Source organism: Miscanthus floridulus, chromosome 17 (assembly GCF_019320115.1).
Source record: "Miscanthus floridulus cultivar M001 chromosome 17, ASM1932011v1, whole genome shotgun sequence".
Lineage (NCBI taxonomy): Eukaryota > Viridiplantae > Streptophyta > Magnoliopsida > Poales > Poaceae > Miscanthus > Miscanthus floridulus.
In genome coordinates this window covers 104,230,113-104,253,657 of record NC_089596.1, presented here as the reverse complement: position 1 = coordinate 104,253,657, position 23,545 = coordinate 104,230,113, and the positions used below count along the sequence as shown (strand labels likewise).

The window sequence follows — 23,545 nt, the reverse complement described above, 5'->3', positions numbered from 1 at the left end:
GATATAGATATACTTTAAACAGTTTGAGTACCGACGGAACAAACAAGAATCATATCCTTTTGGAAGGAGCCAGTGCCATGATTAAGGGCCTGTTTGGTTCCTTCTCCTCCTCCTAAAATTTCTGTCACATCGAATATTAGGACATATATATGAAGTATTAAATATAGACTAATTACGAAACTAATTGCACAACTTGCGACTAATTTGCGAGACGAATCTTTTAAGCCTAATTAGTCCATGATTTGACAACATGGTGCTACAGTAAACATATGCTAATAATAGATTAATTAAGCTTAAAAAATTCGTCTCGAAAATTAGCCTCCATCTATGTAATTAATTTTGTAATTAATTTATATTTAATGCACCTTATTAGCCTCTAAATATTTGGTGTAACATAAATTTTAGAAGCGTCTAAGGAACCAAACACCCTCTAAAAATAGAGAAGCATTGATGTGCTATCTGTCCTGCCGCTTGAACTGATGAACCTACTGGATATGCCATGTTCTCTCCAGCTCCTCCTAGTCCTACGTGCGATTGGCAGAGAATCGTGCAGTTGGTCAACCACGGACCACGGTCCTTGCACTGCATTACGCCCGGAGAGCAGGACATGTCCGCCGTGGAAGTGGAGGGAGCTCACAGTGCTCCTCCACACTGTAGGAGTACGTCTGTAGGAGTAACTCTGTACGCTGCGATGAGGCCCGCTCTAGTGCTCTACCGTCTACCCCCATTGGATCGCCGGACGTTGCGCCAACGATTGCTGGGCCGCTGGGACCAGCCGAGCCAAAAGTCGACACGGTCTACATGCTGCCAGCCAGCACGGTGGCGCTGCCTGCCGGCTGCCGTCAGAGTCAAACATCCGCGGACCATGGGCTCGTGGACAGCGATGCGCCCTGCCGTCCTCCCTGTTCCAGCTCATGTCCTTCCCCTCGTCGCCATGCCCATGTCCCGAGCACGACAGCTCCAATTCATGGCGAGCCACGCACGCACAGTTGCACGGATCGCGCGGAGCTACTGAAATCTCCGCGAAAACGATGTGTCTGAACTCTGACGGGGCAGAGAGAGGAGCGTGAGCGGACAGGATCAGATCACAGGCAGGACTCCCGACTCCGGAGGGTCCGGTGCCAGGGATCGATCGAGTCGAGGGAATTACACCCGGACAACGACCGCAGCGGAGCCACCGCCATCCGATGACGAATGATCTCCCTCTCCGTCCCTCCCTCCCTGTTCAACGGCAGCAGCAGCAGCAACAGTGGCAGGCGTGCTCTTGTGCGTTTCACGTGCCGAAAGCGACGGGATTTGCCTCCTGGCTCCTGCAGCCGCCCAGGGGCAACAGACCGTGTGTGTGTTTGGCTCATCATGGTGACTGTTCCGTGGTCGACCCTTGTATAAATGCCATGGCTTTAAATTTGTTCATTCAGTCAGGCACGGTGTCTGTTTCGTGGTCGTTGAGTAGCTGACACTCGGACACGGATGACGGGATGAGAGTGAAAGCCACGCGCATGGTCCCTGGACGCACTGCTGCGAATGAACCCCAACGGTTCTGTCTGTCAGCACACGCACTTGCGGCCGGCCCCGTGCCATGCGAATTCTCTGCTCCAGAGGCTTTCGATCGGATGAGACTAATCCCTGCGTCTCATCATGGTTTAGACTTTAGACGACGCTAAACCGGTGCAGACGGGACGGGCGCGAGATTACTTGCACGCTAATCCTTGCTTGCGCGTGACGGTCGTGGCAGACTGACTGACAGCGAGAAAAAGAAAGAAAGACAGAAACGGCTCGGGCAAGGCTGCATCGACAGCGTGCACGCGCGCGTGTGCCGCCTCCCACAGCTCGAGCTCGATCGTTTCGTTTGCTGAGGGGGCAAAAGGCACGGTCCAGGGCTTGCATGCCGGCCGGCCGGCAGGGTCGTCGCCAGGAGCACGCTGGGTGTGGTAGTGGCAGTGGCAGTGGCAGTGGCAGGCGTACATGGCCGTTGGCCGGGCAGGCAGCCATCAGTGTCGCCGCTGGTCTCAGCTTGCGGCCTCAAGTGAAATGAAATCATCCACTGCGTCCCTGGACGAGTGAACTGTATGATGAGACACCTTTTGCATGGCAATGGAATGGATTGTGGCCGCTAACATGGCGAGTGGAGGGTCTCATTTGAGCGTCCTCTGCCTGTTCCCTCGGCACGAATCATTGCCTTCTTTCTTCTTGTTCTTGTTCTTCTTCTTTTATTCTTCCGTCCGGTGTTCCTTCCCCATCATTCCTCACTCCCAGGTGGCCAGGTCCCCCAGCCGCGTCCTCATCAAGTGTGCGTTTGATTTGAGTACAAGGTTGGATGGGATATACGTATCCATGTATATTTATTCATGTAGCGTGTTCGGTTGGATAGATGGGGCGAGCCACTTTTCTGTTTTGTTGGATGGATATCTGTTAAACGAGGCGGGACAGGGCGAGTTATTTGGCTGTTTGATTGGATGGACGAGGATAGCCATGCTGATTATGTCATATGGGACCCACTTGCCATTTATTTATTTATTGTCAAAACATAACCATGTGAGAGCTTATTTTGTAGATTTAATTAAACCAAATACAATGATGTAATCGTATCACAAATTAGATAAATGGTTTAGGAGATAACATCGTTTTACGGTTGCATGCATGCAACCATTGATCGTTGCTGCCACGTTAGCAAGACCTATGTCATGCAACGGTGGATGAGCTTGTCCGCCACTTTTTTGTGGCCACGATATCTAGAATCTTGTGAGAACATTCCATATTCTGAATATCCAGAATTGATCTGTCCACCCAACCAAACAACACTCATCCATGGATATCCACGCCCCATCCATGGATATCCATGGAACCAAACACACCCCAAGATAACAAAAACTAACGGTTCCTCCTTTTCGTGTGTCCTAGCTGCATGATTAGGCGTAGTTTGGGACGACTCAGGGCCCGTTTGTTTCCACTTCTCCTGGCCACGCTTGGATTATAATCTAAGTGAAGATTTTTCTCGCTTCTCGCTTCTCGTAGTTCAAATATCTGAAGCGGCTTACCACATAAGCGAGAATCGGTGGAAATAAGTAAAGTGTTTGGCGGGATTCTCGCTTATTTCCTACCGATAAGCCGCTTATAAGCGGAAACAAATGGGGCCTCAGGCTCCTCGTAAGAGGACTCAGGCTTTCTAATTTTTCTTATGGAGCTGAATCCGCTTTCGAATAAAAATGGCTCTAGTGATAATTTTATTATAATTTATGCTAAATTTATAAGGAAAACCAAGAAACTATTTTTTATTATAATTCATGCCAAATTTGTGAGAAAGAGACGAGAGATCATATTTTCACGCCTCAGCTCGCCTAGTAGGAGAATGGCCGCGTCTCTTCCTCCAAGCTTTTTCGCCGGAGTTTTTTTGTTGGATGATTGTTTGGCAGAGTTTCAGTGGAGTTAGAGCCAGATCCGCTCCAGAAACCTGACAATCAAGCCCTTAGCCTGGTATAAGAGGAGTTTTATTGGCGTCTGTTAACCGTCCAATCCGACCCAAACCTTTCTTTCAGAATTAATGGCGCCTTACACAGTCGCAGTCACAGGATTTATGGGCTGGACAGCGACGCTCATAGCCTCATTTCATGCACGCCCCGGCAACGACGTTGACGCCAGGCCAGGTTCATGATCATCATCAGCTGCTCCGTCTGCTGCTGCTATTTCTTTAGCATTTCCATGGACCATGCCTGATGCCTCGTGCTGACTCGCGTCACTCGCGTCGCTGTCCCTGCTCCGGGTGTTTGTGCTGTTGCCTATTTGGGCATCTGGGATTAGAATATCTGCACATCCATGAGCCGCCAAGTCTGATCTCAGCTCAGATAGTGCTTCTTCTGTAGCTGCTGTTGTATGCATGGTTGTTGGGTCAATATTTTACAGGGGTTCAGGTTCAGGACCTGCACAAACAAATGCTTTACCGGCGATTTTTTTGCTTCAGTTGTGGTTGGTTGGTTGGTTGGCTTCTAATCAATGGGATTTCTTTGTCTCTGCTCTTGTTGGCGAATTAGTTTGGACGTGCCTACGTGATGAGGCTAGTCCGGCCAGTCCAATTATTGTGGCGATGGGTGTGTTGGACCAACCAGTTCTTCAATCTTCAGTCTCTCCAGGTAACAAATGGATGGAATGGAGCCAGATGTTCCCCTGTGTGTGTGTGTCTCTAGCTGTGGGGCTACAACGAACTACGAACAAGCTCACACACCAACCATTTCCTTGTCTCTACTAACCACTACTGTACTACACATATGCATGCAGATAGATGCAGTGGGCTTGCTGTGTCACTGCGTGCAGTGGAGAAGATCTAGCGTCAAGTTGTCTCCATGTGTCAACAAAATTTGCAGCCGTGTGTCTGATCCTGGTTGCTTCAATCAGGTCCAATCCTTCAAACAAACAATCAACTGACAGGAAATGAAATGACTAATGGCCTTCTTCTTTCTTTCTTTTTTGAAAAATTTACTAATGGCCTTCTATGTGCTGTACAAAGTACAGTAAGCTGCAGCAATTATACTATTATTGTACAATACTATGCATGTACTACTTCTTTGAAAGCAAATGGTTCTTTTTTCTCATTGGAAAATGTTTTTTTTTTAATTTGAAAGCAACATCTGAGTTCAGACTTTAAGATAAACAAGAAGACTAACAGAATGGCCGCTTCAGCACATGCCTGTATTTGGCCCCTTTTTGCCTGGCCAAATCAGTAGACAGCTCACCATGGGAAAAAAAATTCCCAGCATCTGCTGTCAGTTCTCGTGTGAAAAAAGACGCCGATTTGATCGAAAGCTTAGGATTCCTGATGCGCGTCAACAGTTCGGTGAATTATTAAATATATATTGTCACTTTATTAATTGGAGGAATCTATGCCTTGGATACAAAGAATGCGGAAAGAAAGGAGAATTAGGACGGCGTAAAAGGGATCCATTCATTCATTCATCTGATCTGATCATGATGAATCAGGGTGAGATCTACGGATTCATATTTATTTTCTGAAAGTACGGATATGATTCCTATTTAAATTATCGTCATATATACATACTGATGCTACGTGCTGTTGTCTGCTACTCTGCTTCCTTTGCTGTTTGGAATGCACCATGCTTTGCTGCCATTCTCAACTTTGATTTACTATTACATATATACTTAATGAACTGTTTCGCTTGAGCTACTTTTTTCAACCATGGAACAATATTTTTCTCTCACAATATTTCAGCATAAGCCAAATTTCAGCATAAGCGAACAGGGTCGAATTCCGGGCTTTCACTTTCTCATGCAGTGCTACCCATGCTAGGTTTCATGTTACAACTTTTATAAAAAGAAACAATAATATAAAGAGATTTGCTAGATTTCCTGTGCTTGAATATGGTTATTACATATAATTTATACTAAAATTGTTGTTTTAGTTCATTGCAGTTTCCGTAGACACAATCTGTAATTTTTTGTTCCGAAAATAAAAACGATTAAACAAAGCCACAAACCTGACAAAATATGATATGCGTTGGCACAAAGACAATTTAATAATTTATAATTATTTCTATAGTTAGGTAAGGATAAAATTTGATATGTTATGACACAAAGACAAATAACAAGTTAGAAAAGTGACAATTTACTTGTACTAATTAATTATTGTAAAATTCAGGCATCTGAAACATAGGAGAAGTGTAATATAAAACCGACTACAGCACTACAATTATTGGTTTATCGATTAACATAAGAGTGAGCGACTTAGATTAATCTGCAGCATCATAGCTAGCTAGCAGTAGCACACCTGCATGATTCAGAACGTGAGGCCCTGTTTAGTTCCCTCCCAAAATGTCAAATTTTTCAAGATTCCTCGTCACATCGAATACGAAAACGCATGCATGAAGCATTAAATGTAAATAAAAAATAAAACTAATTACACAGTTTAGACGAAATCCACAAGACGAATCTTTTAAGCCTAATTAGACTATGATTGGACACTAATTGTCAAATAACAACGAAAACGCTACAGTGCTCATTTTGCCAAATTTTTCGGATCTAAACTGGGCCTGAATGTCAGCAGGGTTATCCAACGGTGGTTAAGATTAAGAAAGAACTGGGGTCATCATCATCCATTGGAAAAAAAAATCTGCATTCCAGGCGCCAACAAGCTCGTGTGATCATTGACGAGGGACCTACATGCTTGCAACTGCAATATTCTACTGGCACCTCCCATGGTCGCCTGGTGACCTACATACCATAGTTCTGCCCTGGCCTGTCATGTGGAGTAGAAGAAGCCTCTGTTTACGCCTTGTTTAATGCTAGATACAACGGCAGCGCCAGTAAAGTATGGTGACGTGGAAAGAAAGCAAGACATCCTGATCATAATGTTCCAGCACGCCAGTTTGTTTTTGTTGCATGTCGAAGAATTCGGCGAGTTGTTTAACTGGAACGTGCGTCTGTCAGATAATAATATATAGGGGAGTAGCTTCGTCGGAGGCACGTCCTGGCTACTGACAAACCTTCCTGTTTCTGAATATGCTAATACCAGTATTTGTCTTTGGACGAACTCAACCGAATGGTACTGCACATGCACATTTTTCCCGCTTTGTGTTATGCAACTGCTAGTCCGTCTGAAGTTTAGATTTTGCATGCGCAAAATGCTGGTGATTGCTGCTGTGTTATGCTGGTAGTAATGGTCCAAGCAGAAGGCAACAATGGGGAATTGACAACCTCCTCTCCGTGTCTGTGTCTGTCCTATTCCTGCAGCAGCAGCAATCGCGATCTTGATGGGGTATAAATAAAGAAGGAAAACGGTGTTTTTGTCCCTGTCCATAGGTTTAATTATGATTTTACCTTTGTTTTTTCAACTTTGTGATTTTATCCCTGTTATTTTGAAACGAAGGAGCTGTTTGCCCCTAGTTTGAATGTCCGTTATTTAGAGGCTGATTAAACAATTTAAAAAAATAAAACACATAAAATCATATGCGAAATGACTGAAATGCCCCTTCCTCTTCATTCTTATCCGCTCGTTCTTTTCGTTGCTATCTGGTGCGGATAGAAGACCGGCGGCCGAGCACCGTCGCGGCCGCAGCCGCCCCTGCGCCCGCCAGCCATGGCAGCTTCCAGCAACCCCCGCGCCCGCGCGACGGCGGCCCTCGGCGACCTCGCCCGCCTGTCATTGGCGCTCCGGCAACCCCGCATCGGGGCGACGTGGCGCGGAGCGGCCCGGGGACGCGGGGGGGCGGGCGTTTAGCGGCATCAGGGCGGGCGGCTGGCGGGGTGCTTGGCCGCCGGCTGGGGGGCGCCTGGCGCCGTTGGACGCGGAGCGGGCACGGGGGCAGCCTTGAGGGATTCGCCCGCAACGTGCGCTCGCAGGGAGGCCGCGAGGGCTCGCCCGTGCCGTGCGCTCGCCGGCCACCGCCGCGCTCGGCGGCTACCGCGAGGGCTCGCTCGCGCCGCGCGCTCGCCGGCCGCCGCGAGGGCTCGTAACCAGATATCCCATTGTCCCTTTGCAGCGCTATATGGCCCATCTCATATCAATTTACTTTTGCTGGTTTGGTTCAGACTCTCGTGTTGATCTGGGCTTGGTACACGGTTTCGTCCGCGTGATGCTGACGTGTTTAGGAGTGTAGTAGATGCGTGAAGCTTTTGGCTGTCTAGCTCTACCATATTGGTTCTAATTCTACTATTGCTTGATTATACGTCTAGTCAAATCTAATTGCTTGGTTCTATTAGTGCTCGCGTGCTTGACTAGCTACATTCTTCCGAAACTTCCCCTTTATTTTGCCTTTTGTTTTAGTTTCAAAATAATAATTTATCAAAACGTGCTCCAGCTTGGTCCAGTCTGATATAATCTAGATTTGTTAAATCACCATATGTCACATGGGAGTTTCTAGCAAGTTTCAGTTTCAGAATGTTTCTTTGGCGGTGTTGTAGAATTCTGAATTCGGAATGATTTTTTGGCGTTGTCGTAGAATTCTGAATCGGGTTGGAGTCACAGATGAACTCATGCTGAGTTAGGTCCAGAGTTATTGAGCAAAGCCGGGAATTGTCCACTTTGCTTTGGATTGTTCCTGTTTCGTGCAAGTATATTCTAAGCTGGCCCACAGCGATACAAATTTGTCTGGTTTCATCCACTACCCCTTCGATAGTGACTCCAAGTATGGGGCACAATACTAGCTACAACAGTATCTGTTCTTGTGCTGACCTTTCTTTCTTTTTTTATTTACTGAAGATCACGTTAATGTATGTGTAGATTAAGAAGATCATGCACAACCTGCGGCAGTATCAGGTCCCTTTGCAGCGCTATATGGCCATGATGGACCTTCAGGTATCCCAGTTTATCCTTTCTACTCTTATATGAAAGCTTGCGACTGCCAGCATAATTGAAATGAGATGTTCACTTAGAACGAATGGTTTGTTGCATCATTGTGCTTAACAACTCCTGTTTTCAGGAGAGGAACGAGAGGCTTTTCTACAAGCTTTTAATTGATAATGTGGAGGAGCTGCTTCCTGTTGTTTACACACCAACTGTAGGTGAGGCCTGCCAGAAGTATGGGTCCATCTTTCGACAACCACAGGGTCTGTATGTCAGCCTGAGGGACAAATATGTGTGCCTGTATTTGCTCGAAATTTACAAAAATATATAGCTGTTTCCTATCTACCTATGTGATCTGGACTGACCTCGAGGTGCATTCCATGGGGAGGGTCCTAGAAGTTCTAAGGAACTGGCCACATAGGGACATTCAAGTTATCTGTGTTACTGATGGTAAGCGAATCTTGGGACTTGGAGATTTGGGTTGTCAGGTATGATTCTCATTAGTTGCGTATTACTTGAGGGCCTTTGCTTATATTATACTGAATCCTTCTATAGGGAATGGGAATTCCTGTAGGCAAGCTTGCTCTATACACTGCTCTTGGAGGAGTTCGTCCATCAGCTGTAAGCGGTCATATTTTTTCTGTCCCCTTTTTGGTTGCATCTCTTGTAATGGTCCTGTATGTTTGGTACCAACAAACAACTAAGTTATCGCAATTGGCGAATTCTAAATTACGTTGCAGTGTTTGCCTATCACAATTGACGTTGGCACAAATAATGAGAAACTGCTTAATGATGAGGTCTACATTAGACTCCGGCAAAAACGTGCAACTGGCGAGGTATGTAATTGTGTCGAGATTGCTGGGAGTTAGGAATTCGCAAAATATGTGATGCTTGAGAACTTATCTGTGCATTTTCCTTAATGGCAGGAGTATGATGAGCTTATGGAAGAGTTCATGGCTGCTGTTAAGCAAATCTACGGTGAGAAAGTCCTCATTCAGGTGAGTTAGACTCAAAATTGTACTTTTGCTATGCTAGATTAATTGAGATAACCATCCTTCAGTTTATTGCCTTTTGTGGTTGGAACACTCACTAGAATTGCTGCTGCTCTGTCGAGAAAAATATTTTAATATTAGTATATTATATAAGCAACTTTTCTCTGCCAGTAACGTTGTGGCTGTAGTTCGTTCTCATCAACTTTCACATGTTTTCTTATCCATTCATTTCTGGAAGGACATCTGGTATAATTTTGCCCATCATTCTTTCTGTCCAGAGGGAGCGTTTAGCCACCTGGAGATCGCCATCACCTGCGTCCTGCCGCCGCCCCTGCGCATTGTGCCAGAGACCATCCTGCGCGGCGTCGCCGAATCGGTACCGACTTCAGGAGGTTTCACCGGGAGAAGGCGGCAGCGTCCAGAGCTATGCTGACGCTGGACGCGGCGGCATCGAGCAGAGACCAAAGCCTCTGAAAGCTAGAGTCGCTGATGATCCTAGCCTTAGCTTGTACATGGAGAGGCGTATGTGTGCAGCGTGATCATTTACACTTGGTTTCTGCTATACAGGAACTAATTTGGGACCAGAACACACGGAAACACGGCGGAGTCCAGTCCACTGTCTACATATGAATCGATCTCTGTAGCATCTTATGTAATCTCCCATCCTAGCATTATGAACCTTTTGATCCCAAAATTTTGAATATTTATCAATATTAAATCTGAGTTCAAATAATTGCAAGTTGTGCCAAATATGTTTGACCAAATTTAATCAAAGTCTAATTCCAAATCAGGGTAAAATCACAATTAAGCATAACAAATAGAGACAAAATCGCATGGACATTTATGTCCTTTTGTACAAAGTTTAACACCGTTAGGTGTGGATGACGGAGCAGGGGCAAACTGGTGCTTCGTGAATGGCACAGTAGGGGTAAATTCACAAAGTCAAAAAAATAGAGGCAAAATCACAATTTCGATATAAAACAAGGGTACAAACGCAAGAGCTCCGATAAAGAATGGAAGAAGCAAAGCAAGCAACGAGCAGCCAGGGCGTCGTTGCTGTCCATTTATGCTGGGCGGCAGGACAGGAGGCTCGGTTGGCTGGCCGTGTCCGTCCGTGGCCGGCGTCTGGTGCTGGTGGCGGAAGAATAGGAATCCACGGCCGAACGTCGGGCCGGGTGGGGAGTGACTAGTGAGGACCATTCTTTGCGGATTCCGATTCCCAGCACAACCTCTTCGTCCTCTGCCGCAGCTGCAGTTTTCAGCGCACAGCTGTGGTGACTGGTGACGCACGGACGGGGACACCCGGGACAGGCCACGGAGCCCGACAGCCAAGCGCTCGTACTCCACATGGCAATTCACCGCTAACAAACAATGCCACGTAGTGCGTGCCACGTGGACTCCATATTTCAACTGCACCCGTCGCATCGCTCATGACAGCGTGTAAAAGTGTAGTAAGGGGCAGACTTTTTGTTCGGATTCGGAGAGAGGAGCACAGAAATGAAAACCAAGTGAATTTCCGTTTTGCAAATGTTGGGCCCAATTTTCCGCGAGTCTCGTACATTGCATGGCCCAGCCCATGAGTCATTGGTCTTGCTACAGTAACAGAATAGTCCTGCACTCCTTCTGCCGTGGACACTAGGGGCGGAGTTGAAATGGAAGCCATAATAATCACCATGATTTCCGAATTGCCGACCACATTGCACAGTCTGTAGCCACCCGTTTTATCGAAGAAGTACAAACAGTCTTTGAAATGGCTAATCAAGATACATCAGCAAGTACCGGCGTCAGGATTTTTTTTACCGACCAGTTTTTTTTTTTTTTTTTTTTTTTCTACCGAGCTCCATGGAGCACCATGGAAGCAGTGAAGGACTGCAACCCGAGCTCCATAGATGGCTGGGACCTGAAGCCTTCCGCGTCGATGAATGGGAAGCACAGCACATCCATAACGTTGCGCGTTGGCATGATAGCTTCAATCCAATGAAATGAAATGTGTACGTCGTTCGAGATTGTGAAAATTTTGACCGGGACATGTTGATGTATATACTACGGAGGATGTTGTTTGCAATTGGTGGATGCTGGTGAAACTTGAGAGTTGAGATAGCTACCATCCATTGAATAAAAGGCGAAGCTTGATTTTGTAATTTGCCAATGACGTCATGTACTTTTACTGAGGGGAATATGATGATCTGGCGACTTTTTTGCTACCTTTGCCAGTAAATGAAATATCCTTGGCTTGGTAAAACAAAAAGAAAAAAAGGTAACCTAATTATCATGAAGTCTCGTAAGTTGAGTGAAGTGAAAACAAGATTTTAAGCAGAACCATGTAAACAAAACTAAGTTTTGAGGGGAATCCTGAGAAGAATGTTAATTTTCAAAAAAAAAAAAAAAACTCTGGCCAGATTCGTGTAGTGAAAGCTCACCGTGTATTTGTTCATAAAAAAACATAGCATATTTTTTAGTAAGACGTGTCCTAATCACAGGATTCGAGATTTTTTCCTTTGACTAGTTGAAGAACTACTGCAAGGAACCGCGAGAAAATCAATTAGGTTGCATTTTTTTTAAAGACTAACAAATATGCTCATGCGTTGCAACGGGAGAAAAAAAACTATCAAAAGTTCAATGAAAACGATAATGAGAATGTTACCGTTCTATTTTTTTTTTACAGTTTCCATAAAATTAATGAGCTATAGTTTATTTACTTTATGATGATTATGACATCTATGATATAAGTTAATAATATTGGCAATAATATGATAATGTCTATTATGTCTGTTTCAAAATGAAAATATAATCTTGATAGATATTTTTCTTCCTTCATAAGGCATATAAATATTTGGTGTTAAATATACCATAGTTTTAATTTTCATACTACCATTGTGTTGGTAGAGTTGCATATCTAGGTACGTGACTTTTATTGAGGACCTAAAAAATATGTAATTCTATTATCTGATCCAAGTCAGTAGGAGTTTCGTGTCAAGGATTAGTCTGTCTGCATGATTCTAATAGAGATCTCTTTCAATTTTCACATGGAGAATTGTAGTCGTATATGCATATAACTTGGAGATAGGTTTATTTTTATTAGATTGGATAACAAACTTCTTAAAAATTCAATTCACGGTTTGATTAGTTGGACCGTCGGCTAATTCAGATTCTAATAAAAATAAATTTATTCCTTATCAAAACTACATTAACATTTAGTGGTCAAAATATTTGTTTATTAGAAAAAGTTAAGGGTTCAAACACACATATTTATTATATTGATTTTTTATATTTATAAGAAAAAACATTAGATACTCTACTCTAGAAAAGAGAAAAGAAAACATGCAGAACGGAAAGGAGAAAATCAAGCAGATGCTCACGGAAAAGCAGATGAAAGGGACACGATATAAAAAAAATAGACGCTCTAGGGAAAACCGGGCAGAAGAAAAGAAAAAAAACGGACGTGTGAACTGCATGGCAGAAACAGAAAAAAAAAAGCAGACTCAGTTACGGTATTTTTTTAGAACGACTCGGTTACGGTCTTACTATGCGGGACCCTCTGGCAGTTTAGGCTGGACGAAAATCTAATTGCGGCAGAAATTTTGGTGCTTTATGCTTGAAAAAGAAAAAAGGAGATAGAAGTTGGAGTTTGGTTCCTTTTGACATATAAAATAAGGAACACACGGACGCGATTTTTTCCCTCCCTGCTGACATATAACTAAATAAAGAATAAAGAAAGCAGAGCAAAATAAAGAACATAACTCTTATCCTTTTTTATTTGATTATTAAGAGTTCTATTTAGAGTACTTAGGATATGAGGAATCTATTTAGATTATGATTCCTACTCCACATTGATCTAGACACGAGCTACTCTAATTCGTATGTAAATAAAGAAAACGGAGCTAAATAAAGAACGTAACTCTTATCCTTTTCTATTTAATTATTAAGAGTTCTATTTAGAGTACTCAGGATCTGAGTAATCTATTTAGATTAGGATTCCTACTCCATATTGGTCTAGGCGCGAGCTATTCTAACTCGTACGAGCATGGGTTATTATATATATACAAGTTTAGAAAAAAAAACTCTCCATTGTTGGGTAGTTAGAGGGAGACGGAACGAAAATGGATGGACGAAAAAAATAACCGGAAATTTGCCTCTTTATTATTATTAGCAAACATGCCCGTGCGTTGCAACGGGAGAAAAAAAAGACATGTCAAACGTTTATAAAAAATAGAGATGGGAGTGTTACATGTCTATTTCTCAATATTTCAGTTTACAGTTCTTTAGTTGAACCATTGGTTGAAGCAAGTTCTAATAATAATAAATTTTATTCTTCACAGTAGGGGCGTGCTCCTCCTGTTCACCCTCAAAAAAATTATTCTTAATCAAAACTATATTGACAATTTAGTGGTTGATTTTTTTGAGAACCTTGAGATCTATAGGCATAGGCTCAGATGTTGTGTTTGGTGCAACTTAAGTTGTTTATGGTCAAGATAAGTTGAAATTGAAAGCCAAATGGTATGCTTTTTATAGTTTTTTTTCTAGCCATACTTCTCCTCACAACACCTATTTATATTAAAACTTAGAAATCGGATCACACCAACTTATTCGATCGTCTTTTGCATCATTTGTATAGCTTCTTAGAGAAACAATTTTTTCAATGCTTTACCAAATAAGGTGTTTTATTAGTCTCTCGAGATGCTTATTATAGGTGTACGATGTGTGAGTACATTCCTAGAAGTGAGCATGCGTGCATGCGTTAAGTATCTATGTTTGATCTCTGGTTCGCAAAAAGATATATCTATTATCTATTTTTAATGTTTATAAGAAGAAATCTGACATACTTAAAAAGAAAAGAAAAATTAAAAAAATCTTGGAACGGCTGAAGGAACTTGAAAAGAATTGGACGCGGAGACGGACAGATGTTCACGAAAAAATGGAATAAGAGTGTCCAATAGGTGATTTAAATAGGCACTCAAACCCAAGATAGGTAGTAGGAGATTCAAAATTAGCCTTCAACAAAGTACTTATACGGGAGACCCATTTTAGGTTGTCTGAAAGGCACAACCCAAATATAAATATCATTTCTCCTGAAAACTCATTTACAAAAAAGATTCTCTTTAGGTCCGGTTGTTGGAGAGGATGTCGAATGGATATTAAACCATTTAACTGTAGCACTACCTAAACATTAAATAGGTCTTGTATTTTAGATGTTGTTGTTGGAGACAGGTAGTGTTTAGTTCCCAAAATTTTACAAAATTTTTCAAGATTCTTCGTCACATCGAATTTTTGGACGCATGCATGATGCATTAAATATAAATAAAAAATAAAACTAATTACACAGTTTAGATGAAATTCACGAGACGAATCTTTTAAGCCTAATTAAACTATGATTAGATACTAATTGTCAAATAACAACGAATGTGCTACAGTACCATTTCGCCAACTAAACGAAGCCATAGTCTAAAGAGAAACCAGAAAAGAAAAAATAAACGAAAGAAACAAACGCGGTGATAGATTGGGGAACAGTAACTTAAAAAACTGTCGGGAGAAACTCGTGGATTCGAGATGGACAAGGTCTTGGAAAAATCGGAACGTGCTAGGCTGGGAGTTCAGACACGCGAAATTTAAAATTGGAACGTCCTCCGTAAAAGAATATCTTTTATATCTGTCCTAATCAATTAATACATATTTCAAAGAATATCTCATCCTGATTAAAAAAAGACAAAGTAGGGTTAACAAAAGCCACAGGGTCTTCAGTTTTAGGACCTATTTAGTTTCTACATGCGCTCTAAAATTTCTATCGCATCGAATATTTAGATATAAACTTTAGGTATTAAATATAGATTAATTATGAAATTAATTACACAACTTACGACTAATTTATAAGACGAATCTTTTAAGCCTAGTTAGTTTATGATTTGACAATGTGATGCTACAGTAAACATATACTAATAATAGATTAATCCCTATCTATGTGATTAGTTTTATAATTAATCTATATTTAATACTCTTTATTAATATCTAAACATTTAATGTCACGCAAAATTTAGTTTTATAATCAATCTATATTTAATACTCTTTATCAATATCTAAACATTTAATGTCACGTAAAAAAATATCCAGTTTCGAATACTGGTTAAAAAAATATCTATACCATTTTCATCCCTAATTGTAGCGGCCGCAGCTGAGGTTATAAGCTTGTCTTTGTGTCGTTCGCTGGCCGGTTTGGTACTAAATCCTGAGTTGGCTGCTCGTTCGCTTCCCCGCAAGCCGCAACGACACCGCCACGCCGCCTGGGCTGGATCCTTTGGCGCGGCCCAGCTATCGTGCGAAGCAGCAGAGCGGGCTTCGTGTTTTCCCTTGGGAAGATTGCAAGCCCAATATGTGATGTGCACGTCTCCGCTTTGACGCGTTATCCGAGCCAAGTGCACAATTAACAGGCGTACTGTTTCTAAAAAAAAAGGCGTACTAGTGGCCTATCGCATTTATATATTAACAAACTCAAATGAAATTGCTAAAAAAATAACTCAATAAAAAAAATCCACTCAGAAAAATAACAAATAACAAATATGGTCATCGCCATCCTCTGTTCCTCTATGGAGACGTGTATATCTTTCTTTGACCAAAAAAAAAAAAAAACAGTGCGGCTCTCGTGAGTCATGACTCCATGAGTATATATGACCTTCTGGCTCTTACGATCTAGTGTAGCTAGTATGTGATGTGAGACACTTGATTCCGATTCTAATCCAAACATTGACCGTTAAGTTTAGAGCATACTCTATGTTATGGGATATATGGCTGTAGTGTATCTGTTGTATGGATCTGGGCCTACATGTTTGGTTAATTTTTCTGATACCATTTTTTGTATTCAAGGGAACATTATTTTAAAACAAACATTGTCGGTATGTTGTAATAAAGTCTACTTCTTTAGTTTTTCTTTTTCAAAACGAACCAGGCACGGCTATTTCTCTAGTTTTTTACTATGTCCAAATTTAATGGCCAGCTGCAAGAATAGTGTTCAGCATTCTGTTGTCTTGCCCTGGTCACTTAGGTCATATTGATCGAGTTGGCAAAACCCATTGTTCAGTTCTTTGTTGTTTCTGAGTCTGAAAAACCTTGTCCATGTCATTTGGAAACCAGCCCGGCCCAAAGCTCTATGAATCAGGCCCATCATTTGAAAAACTCAGAAAATATTGACTCTTTGTTCTAGTAGATAGAGGAGAACACTGAAATCCCTATTCAAGAGAGCACCGAAAATAAATTAAAAAGTCAATGTTGTCGACCAAGATGGGCTGCATTTGTCTCACTATCAACTGTGGGTCTGTGGCTTCAAACTGCAGTACTATTGTCTTGAAACAAACAGTTAGCAGTAGCATTATTGCTGCTTGCAAAGCTGTTCTTGGATAGCTTGCTCCATGCAAACTCCATACATAGTGCAATAGTAATGTCATCCGATTAGCTGAATATATCTACAGTCTCCAGATAAACACCAATCCTTGAGACAGAAGATTCGTCATTTCATCAAGATGCCATTTTTTTTTTTGCCGAGACGACAGGGAGGACGATTAGACGTTAATTGAAGAAAATTTACGAGTGAAAAAACAGGCACCAGACAGAGGTAGGGCGTGCAAGAATAGCTTTACAGCAGATAGATAGTGTATATATCCGGGGGGTCCCCGTTGTTTTCATCATCTGGTATCTCCAAAAGCCGGCCGCCGGCGACGATATCTTATCGCTCGGGAGACACAGACACCCGTCCCTGTAGCCGCCGATACGGAGAGATCCGGCCCGGCCGGATAGATGCTTATCGCCCCGCACAGCAGCGCCAGCTGTAACCTGTTGCTGCAGCCTGAATTCTCAGTTCCATCGTGGAGGTCGAATTCGTAATCTGCATGCTGATGGAGAGAAAAGCTGCGCCGCTTTTCAATTCGGGCCTATTTGGTTGGTGACTTCAAAATTTTGGCTAGACCAGCTAGCATGCAGCTTCAGCACACGTTCAAATTGAACGATGCAGCTTCTATTTGTCAGGCCTCAACGCAAACAGGCCCTCCTCCGTCCATGGTCGGATTCTTCAGAAAACCAACGCGCGGCTCTGAACGATGCAGGGTCATCCAAGCTCGCTCGCTCGCTCACTCACTCACAGTGTCGCGAGCAGAATCCGGCGCAATAATTGCGGAGCCTTTGACCAGCTTCACTGTTAAAAGTTCGATGGCGACAAGAGTCCCAGGCAAGCGGGCCGGGCATCGATCGGTCGATGGATGGATTCTCGCAGCTTTCCGGGCAACAGTAGCAGGCTAGCTAGCAGCAGCTACTGGTTCCTTCTTGCTTGGCCGACAGAGGAACAACAAGGTGTCAACATGCCACTGCAGATTACTCCTGCCTGAGATCGATAGGATTCCATTTGGAGGCAGCCCGGCCGGGCCAGACAGGGGAAAGGAAAGGGCCCTGATGAATCTACGCGCGTAACTGCATGCAGGTTGCTTGGCCTTGGCAGGCATATGTTCTTCTTGCTAGACAGCAGTTGACAGAACAGAATCCGGCACCCTACCTGCAGCCTGGGGAGACCAACTTGTGTGATATAATTTGATTTGAGAGCGGCAACGTATCATTCCGGCTCATCAGTGAATGCATGATCTTGGAACAGTTCCACACACCGTAGGAGCATCTTATATATATACACATAATCTTGTGTATTATTTGTGGTGTCGTAGAGAGAGTCAGGAAATAAAGCTTCCTTTTTTTCTGAATAAAAAAATGTTATTTGTGGTCTTTGTTCTCAAGCGAAGTTTTCAGAGCTACTGTAGCATCTTGCAAGATGCTCTTCAAACAGTGTAGTGCACCACAAACTGATACTAGCTGGTATTTTATTACATTCCGTTCAACGAAAGAAGCATTTCCTTTCTAGAGAATATATATGAGCGATGGAGATTCCAGCAAGATAATCTGATGGCATATTTATTTTCAGTGAAGATATAGATTTTGATAATTAACAAGAGGTTACGATTCGATTTCATCGCAAAAGACGACCGGTATGGGGAAGGGCGTGCGTGTCGACTTAATTGCATAGATATAAAGCTTACAAAGAAAGAGAAAAAAATAAACTTTACACAGTACAGATCGAAGATCAGATTAACATATCTACTGCAATATGCATGAATTTGTTTGTAACTTTGTATAGTAGACAAAAGGTCAATCGAAGCTTGAATAGTCACTGTGTACTCCTACAATCCAAAATATATGTCGTCCTCACTCGAAAACCCCAGTAATAATTTGTAAACAATTACACACATGCATTATTGACAGTATATAAGATATATACCGCTAGACTCATAATGTTTATTTATCTTTTTTTTTTAAACATCATATATATAGAATAGTTAATGAGTTAGGTGTTGTTTGGATCTCCTAAGAAAAATGAGAATAGATATAAAAATGAGAATGAGACACTTGGATTCTAGAATGAGATTCTAAAACCCAACAAACTATCCAAACTCTACTTTTTGGAGACTCTAACTATGCAAGTGCAATGGATTCAAACACCCTTCATTATTTTTGTCTAAAATTTATAACCTACATCACTATCTAGATCGTCGGTCCTAGGCATAAGCTGTTTGTTGGGTGATGTCTGCTGACGGTGACCTTACCCTGACGCCAGGTTCCTTGATTGCTTTTTCCTCACCATATGCTAGGTTAGTGGGACTATGATCCCCTCTTTTGGATCTCCTCGTTCTCCGATCGTTGGTCCTCCAACCTTGGAGGCTTCCTTTCCTCTAGGGGCGTAGGCGGAAGGTGATTAGATCCCGGATGAGCTCCATAGAAGACGTACTTCACGGCTGTCGTCTGTCAATTTTGACTTAATCAGTGCCTTATAGTCGCCCGTGGACTGGAGCTCATCGGAGTTTTGTATCTTGGCGGTGCATTATTCGACGTTCATCGACATGCCTCCGTAGTGAGAGTTGTAGGCTTGTAGCATTGTTAGTTCTCCCTGTGGTTAGTGGTTGTATCTCTATATGTGATATTGCTGGTGTTGTTGTTGGTTGCAATCTCTCTTCCCTCTCTCTTTGTACCATATTGGACTTTTCAAGGGTCGCCTATGTCACTACCCCAGATCTTGACATCACTGTCAATTAAAAAACCCCCTTCACTGTCGAATTTTGAACCGACAGTGGCATATCAGCAGTGACAGGGGTTTGATATCACTGTCGGTTCTTATAAACCGACACTGAAGTGGTTTCTAGGAAAGTCAAAAAAATTTATTAAAAAATAGGAATTTTTTTAATACCAAGAGAGGCCCCACTGGACAGCCACACACGATCACGCGTCCCAAGTCCCAAGTCCCAAGTCACGTGATTTTTCGCGCGAAAAACACGCACTTCACAGCCACCGGCGCTCGAACCCCTGATCTCCTGCTTCGCGTCTTCGGTCCCTAACCACTCCACCTGCAAGCTGTTTGTGTCCAAATGAGATTTTCGTCCTAGCCATTTTATGTTCATCTGATTTTGAAATAAGTATTTGAGACTCTAAATGAATTCAAATAAAAAAGTTGTCAACTACAAAGTTTTATAACTTTTTAAGATCTACAACTTTCATTTTGGTAGTTTCTCCATCCAAGGTCGTTTACAAAATTTGAATTTCAAATTTGAGAAATTCAAACGTAGTTTTTCATGACAAGATGATTTCAAATAAAAAAGTTATCAACTACAAAATTTCATAACTTTTTGAGATCTATAACTTTCGTTTTTGTTGTTTGTCCGTCCGAGATCGTTTAAAAAATTTAAATTTTATTTTTTTTGATATTCAAACATAGTTTTCCTTGAGAAGATGATTTCCAATAAAAAAGTTGTCAACTACAAAGTTTAATAACCTTTTGGGATCTACAACTTTTATTTTGGTAGTTTCTCCATCCGATGTCGTTTATAAAATTTAAATTTTAAATTTTAGAAATTCAAACGTAATTTTCCTTAACAAGATGATTTCAACTCAAAAAGTTGTCAACTACAGAGTTTCATAACTTTCTGATATCTACAACTTTTCTTTTGGTCATTTGATCATTTATTCATCCGACATAGTGGTAGTAACATTGTTCACAAATATTACATATCTCTCTTGTTGTTTATGAGATTATAAGAGATATATAAACTTTGTGAATCGGATGAAGAAATGACCAAAATAAAAGTCGTAGATCTTGATAAGTTCTACAACTTCTATGTTCATGACTTTTTTAGCTGAAATCATTTAGTATTCCAAAATGACGTTTGAAGTTGCCATTTTTTAAAATTCAAAATTCAAATAGATAAAACACAGTCACATGAAAAGATGGATAAAATAATAGCGGTAAGAACATAATAAATTGATAGAGCATGATTTTAGAAATTTTTAGGAAAAAATCATTAAATTTGAAGTTAGTACGAGGGAGAAAGACTAATTACAAGTTTGAGCCAAAGATCAAAAAGAGAAATCAGAGTTCTTAAATAATTTTAAATTTTAATTTTAAATAGTATTTTCAAGTAGTAAATGATCTCAAATGAAAAAGTTTTCAACTACAAAGTTGTATAACTTTTTGAGATCTACAACTTTTGTTTTGGACGTTTCTCCATCCGAGGCCGTTTGAAAAACTCAAATTTTAAATTTTAGAAATCCAACGTAATTTTCGTTAGATAGATTATTTCAAATGAAAATATTTGGACATCCAAACGATCTCAAATTTTAAAAGTTTAAACCAGAAAGTTGTAGATCTTGTCGAGTACTACAACTTTGATATAATGTTCATCTTTATCGGGGACCAATACTAGGGTACCCGAGGAGGAGGAGCTAATAACCATCAACACTAATTCGACCGAGCAGTCAAGAGCGCGACTCTAGCTCCAACCGACCCCAAAGTAAGAAAACTCCGCCTCGCCCGACCCCTGAGGGTTGGCTCCGCCTCGCCTGACACCGAGGCCGTGGGCTTTGCCTCACCCGACCCCTGAGGGTTGGCTTCGTCTCGCCCGACACCGAGGCTACGGGCTCCACCTCACTCGACCCCTGAGGGTGGCTCCGCCTCGCTCGACACCGAGGCCGCGGGCTCTGCCTTGCCCAACCCCTAAGGGTTGGCTCCGCCTCGCCCAACACCAAGCGGCACTGCCTCGCCCGACCCCTGAGGGTGGCTCCACCTCGCCCGACCCCTGAGGGTGGCTCCACCTCGCCCGACACCGAGCCTATGGGCTCCACCTCGCCTGACCCCTAAGGGTGGCTCTGCCTCGCCCGACACCGAGGTCGTGGGCTCCACCTCGCCCGATCTCTAAGGGCTGTCTTCGCCTTGCCCGACTCTTGGGTTTGGGCTCCGCCTTGCCCAAGACTTGGGTTTGCACTCCACCTCGCCTAGCCTCTAGGGAGGAACTCCGCCTCGCCCGACCCCAAGGCCAAGGCCTTCGTCTCGCCCGACGGAGACCCATACTGCTACCGGCCACTCTAGATCCAAGCGTATGGGCCTGGGTCAAAGCTTTGACACCAGGAAGGTGATCGGCACACCCTAATATTACTCGTGACCGTGATGGGCCATACCTGAGGATTCACATTAGGAACAACATCGGGCGAACTGGTGCTGTTCTTCCTAATCCTTGTATGAACACTAACAGGCACGTCAGTTCGCCACGACGTTCGCTAGGACGGAGTGGAGCGCCATGATCGAGAGACAACGCCTGCGCATGGCGCTAGTGATAGATAGGGCCACGATGTGAAGTTGTCCCTGTTGATGTCTATAGGGTCGACAGGACCCGCATAGAAGAGAAGAAGGACCCGACGATCCTAGAGGACTTCTTCTCCTTCTGATTCTCCTTTTTTCCCTTCGTTGTAACCCCTACTTTCCCTTGGCCTATAAAAGGGAAAGCAGGGCGTCTCATTATCGAGCGAGAATCGATCGCATCGAAACTCATCACAATGCACCACAAGAGACTCGAATCCGATCAACTCATCGAACCCCAAACATACAACCGAGTAGCGACCGAGCTCTCGACACCCGTTGACCCTTTCCACCAGAGACTTAGGACCTGTCCCTCTTTCACCCATTTTTAACCACTACTATAAACTTTCAGTGTTAGTAACATAAGCGACAATAATGAACTAGACGTAGAGACATTCTGCCCGAACCAATATAAACCTCATGTCCTCTTAGCACACCATCCGAGCCAGACACGCAATATTAAAAATTTACTAGTTGGTGGCAAATCAAAACACTAACAGTTGATGTGCTAGGTATGGGCCTTTTGCGTGTCTCGACATCCACACCAGGCCTCAGATGGCTAGTCACAACCTTGACTGGGTCTCGAGCGTGCACATGCGCTTCAGGGACCTGGACTTCATCTTCACGACAGAGGGAGAGTTGGCGATGGCTACCGGTGCCGTCCGACCTCCTTACTCTGCCGGCCTCAACACAATCGCCAAGGTGCTTGAGGAGCTGCAGCTGCACGCCCTGGAGGCCCGTGCCCTTGGAAGCAGCCAGCTCCTCAAGTTCAATAGGATGCTTGAGCGGTAGCTCAGCGTCTTCCTAGGACCTTAGCCATCCTAGGAGGACCTACGCCACCTTACCTTCTCGTTCGCCAACGTCATGGCGTAGCTTGCCGGAGGGGAGCCGCTCTCTCTAGAATACCTCATTCGGAGCGCCCCGACAGCACTCCCGTTCGGTCTCCGCAACGCACGCCTCCCTCCCCCACGAACGACGAGTACGTGGGAATGATTGAATATGTCGTGGAGTCTTTCTATGACCTCCTCACTAGAGAATTGGAGTTGCCCTCTGGCTCTAACTCTAGTAGGGGGAGTCATCACCTCTGTCGTGAGTGTTTCATGGCAGGTACCCCTGAGGGACACGTCGAAAAGCATCCACGAAGAGGAGGCTACCCCAATGAACGACTTCGATGATGAGGTTGAGAGGGAGACTGGGGCACCACCCCACCTATGGGTGGAGCAGCTGAAGTCCTGGCACCTAGAGATCGAGGAAGCACGACTCCAGCTTGAGCAGGAACACGCGGAGCTCAATTGGGAGATCGAGCACCACGGAGACGGTGAGCGCACGTGCGCCATGGCCTGCTACGTGAACTGGAGGATCATCATAGATGATGAAGCCCTCCCACACTTCACTCGGGCAAGCCAGAACATCGCTGCTATGGTGGCCTTGCTTTGTGGGTTTTCGAGGGCCACAACGCCTGAGGATCATTGGGCCCACCACGAGATTCGCACGCTGCTCGAGCGTGTGGCGGCGCAGCAGGCCGAGAGCTCGCTGTCTCAGCGATGTGAGCTCAATGCT

At 43.4% G+C, this 23,545-nt stretch overlaps 1 protein-coding gene across 3 annotated transcripts; it reads left to right on the top strand.

The window, feature by feature from the left end:
- The first annotated feature begins 7,385 nt into the window (after positions 1-7,385).
- On the top strand, positions 7,386-9,821 carry LOC136518686 (NADP-dependent malic enzyme, chloroplastic-like). 3 transcript variants are annotated; one of them, XM_066512370.1, is made up of 7 exons: positions 7,386-8,132; positions 8,228-8,302; positions 8,427-8,508; positions 8,846-8,911; positions 9,031-9,126; positions 9,217-9,288; positions 9,561-9,821. In XM_066512370.1, exons 4-7 carry the CDS (start codon positions 8,849-8,851, stop codon positions 9,819-9,821), a joined length of 492 nt encoding a protein of 163 aa, XP_066368467.1. In that variant the 5' UTR covers positions 7,386-8,132; positions 8,228-8,302; positions 8,427-8,508; positions 8,846-8,848. The 3 variants fall into 3 exon arrangements, with proteins under 3 accessions (XP_066368467.1, XP_066368466.1, XP_066368465.1); XM_066512369.1 differs by having other exon boundaries at positions 8,427-8,740; XM_066512368.1 differs by having other exon boundaries at positions 8,427-8,778.
- Positions 9,822-23,545: the final 13,724 nt, after the last annotated feature.

Bases quoted from the DNA above. Each gene is read 5' to 3' on its own strand.
- LOC136518686 (XM_066512368.1), top strand. From the start codon at position 8,581: ATGTGTGCCTGTATTTGCTCGAAATTTACAAAAATATATAGCTGTTTC. The intron at 8,912-9,030 runs GTAAGCGGTCAT...ATTACGTTGCAG, and splicing joins GAGGAGTTCGTCCATCAGCT to TGTTTGCCTATCACAATTGA. The intron at 9,289-9,560 runs GTGAGTTAGACT...CTTTCTGTCCAG, and splicing joins GTGAGAAAGTCCTCATTCAG to AGGGAGCGTTTAGCCACCTG.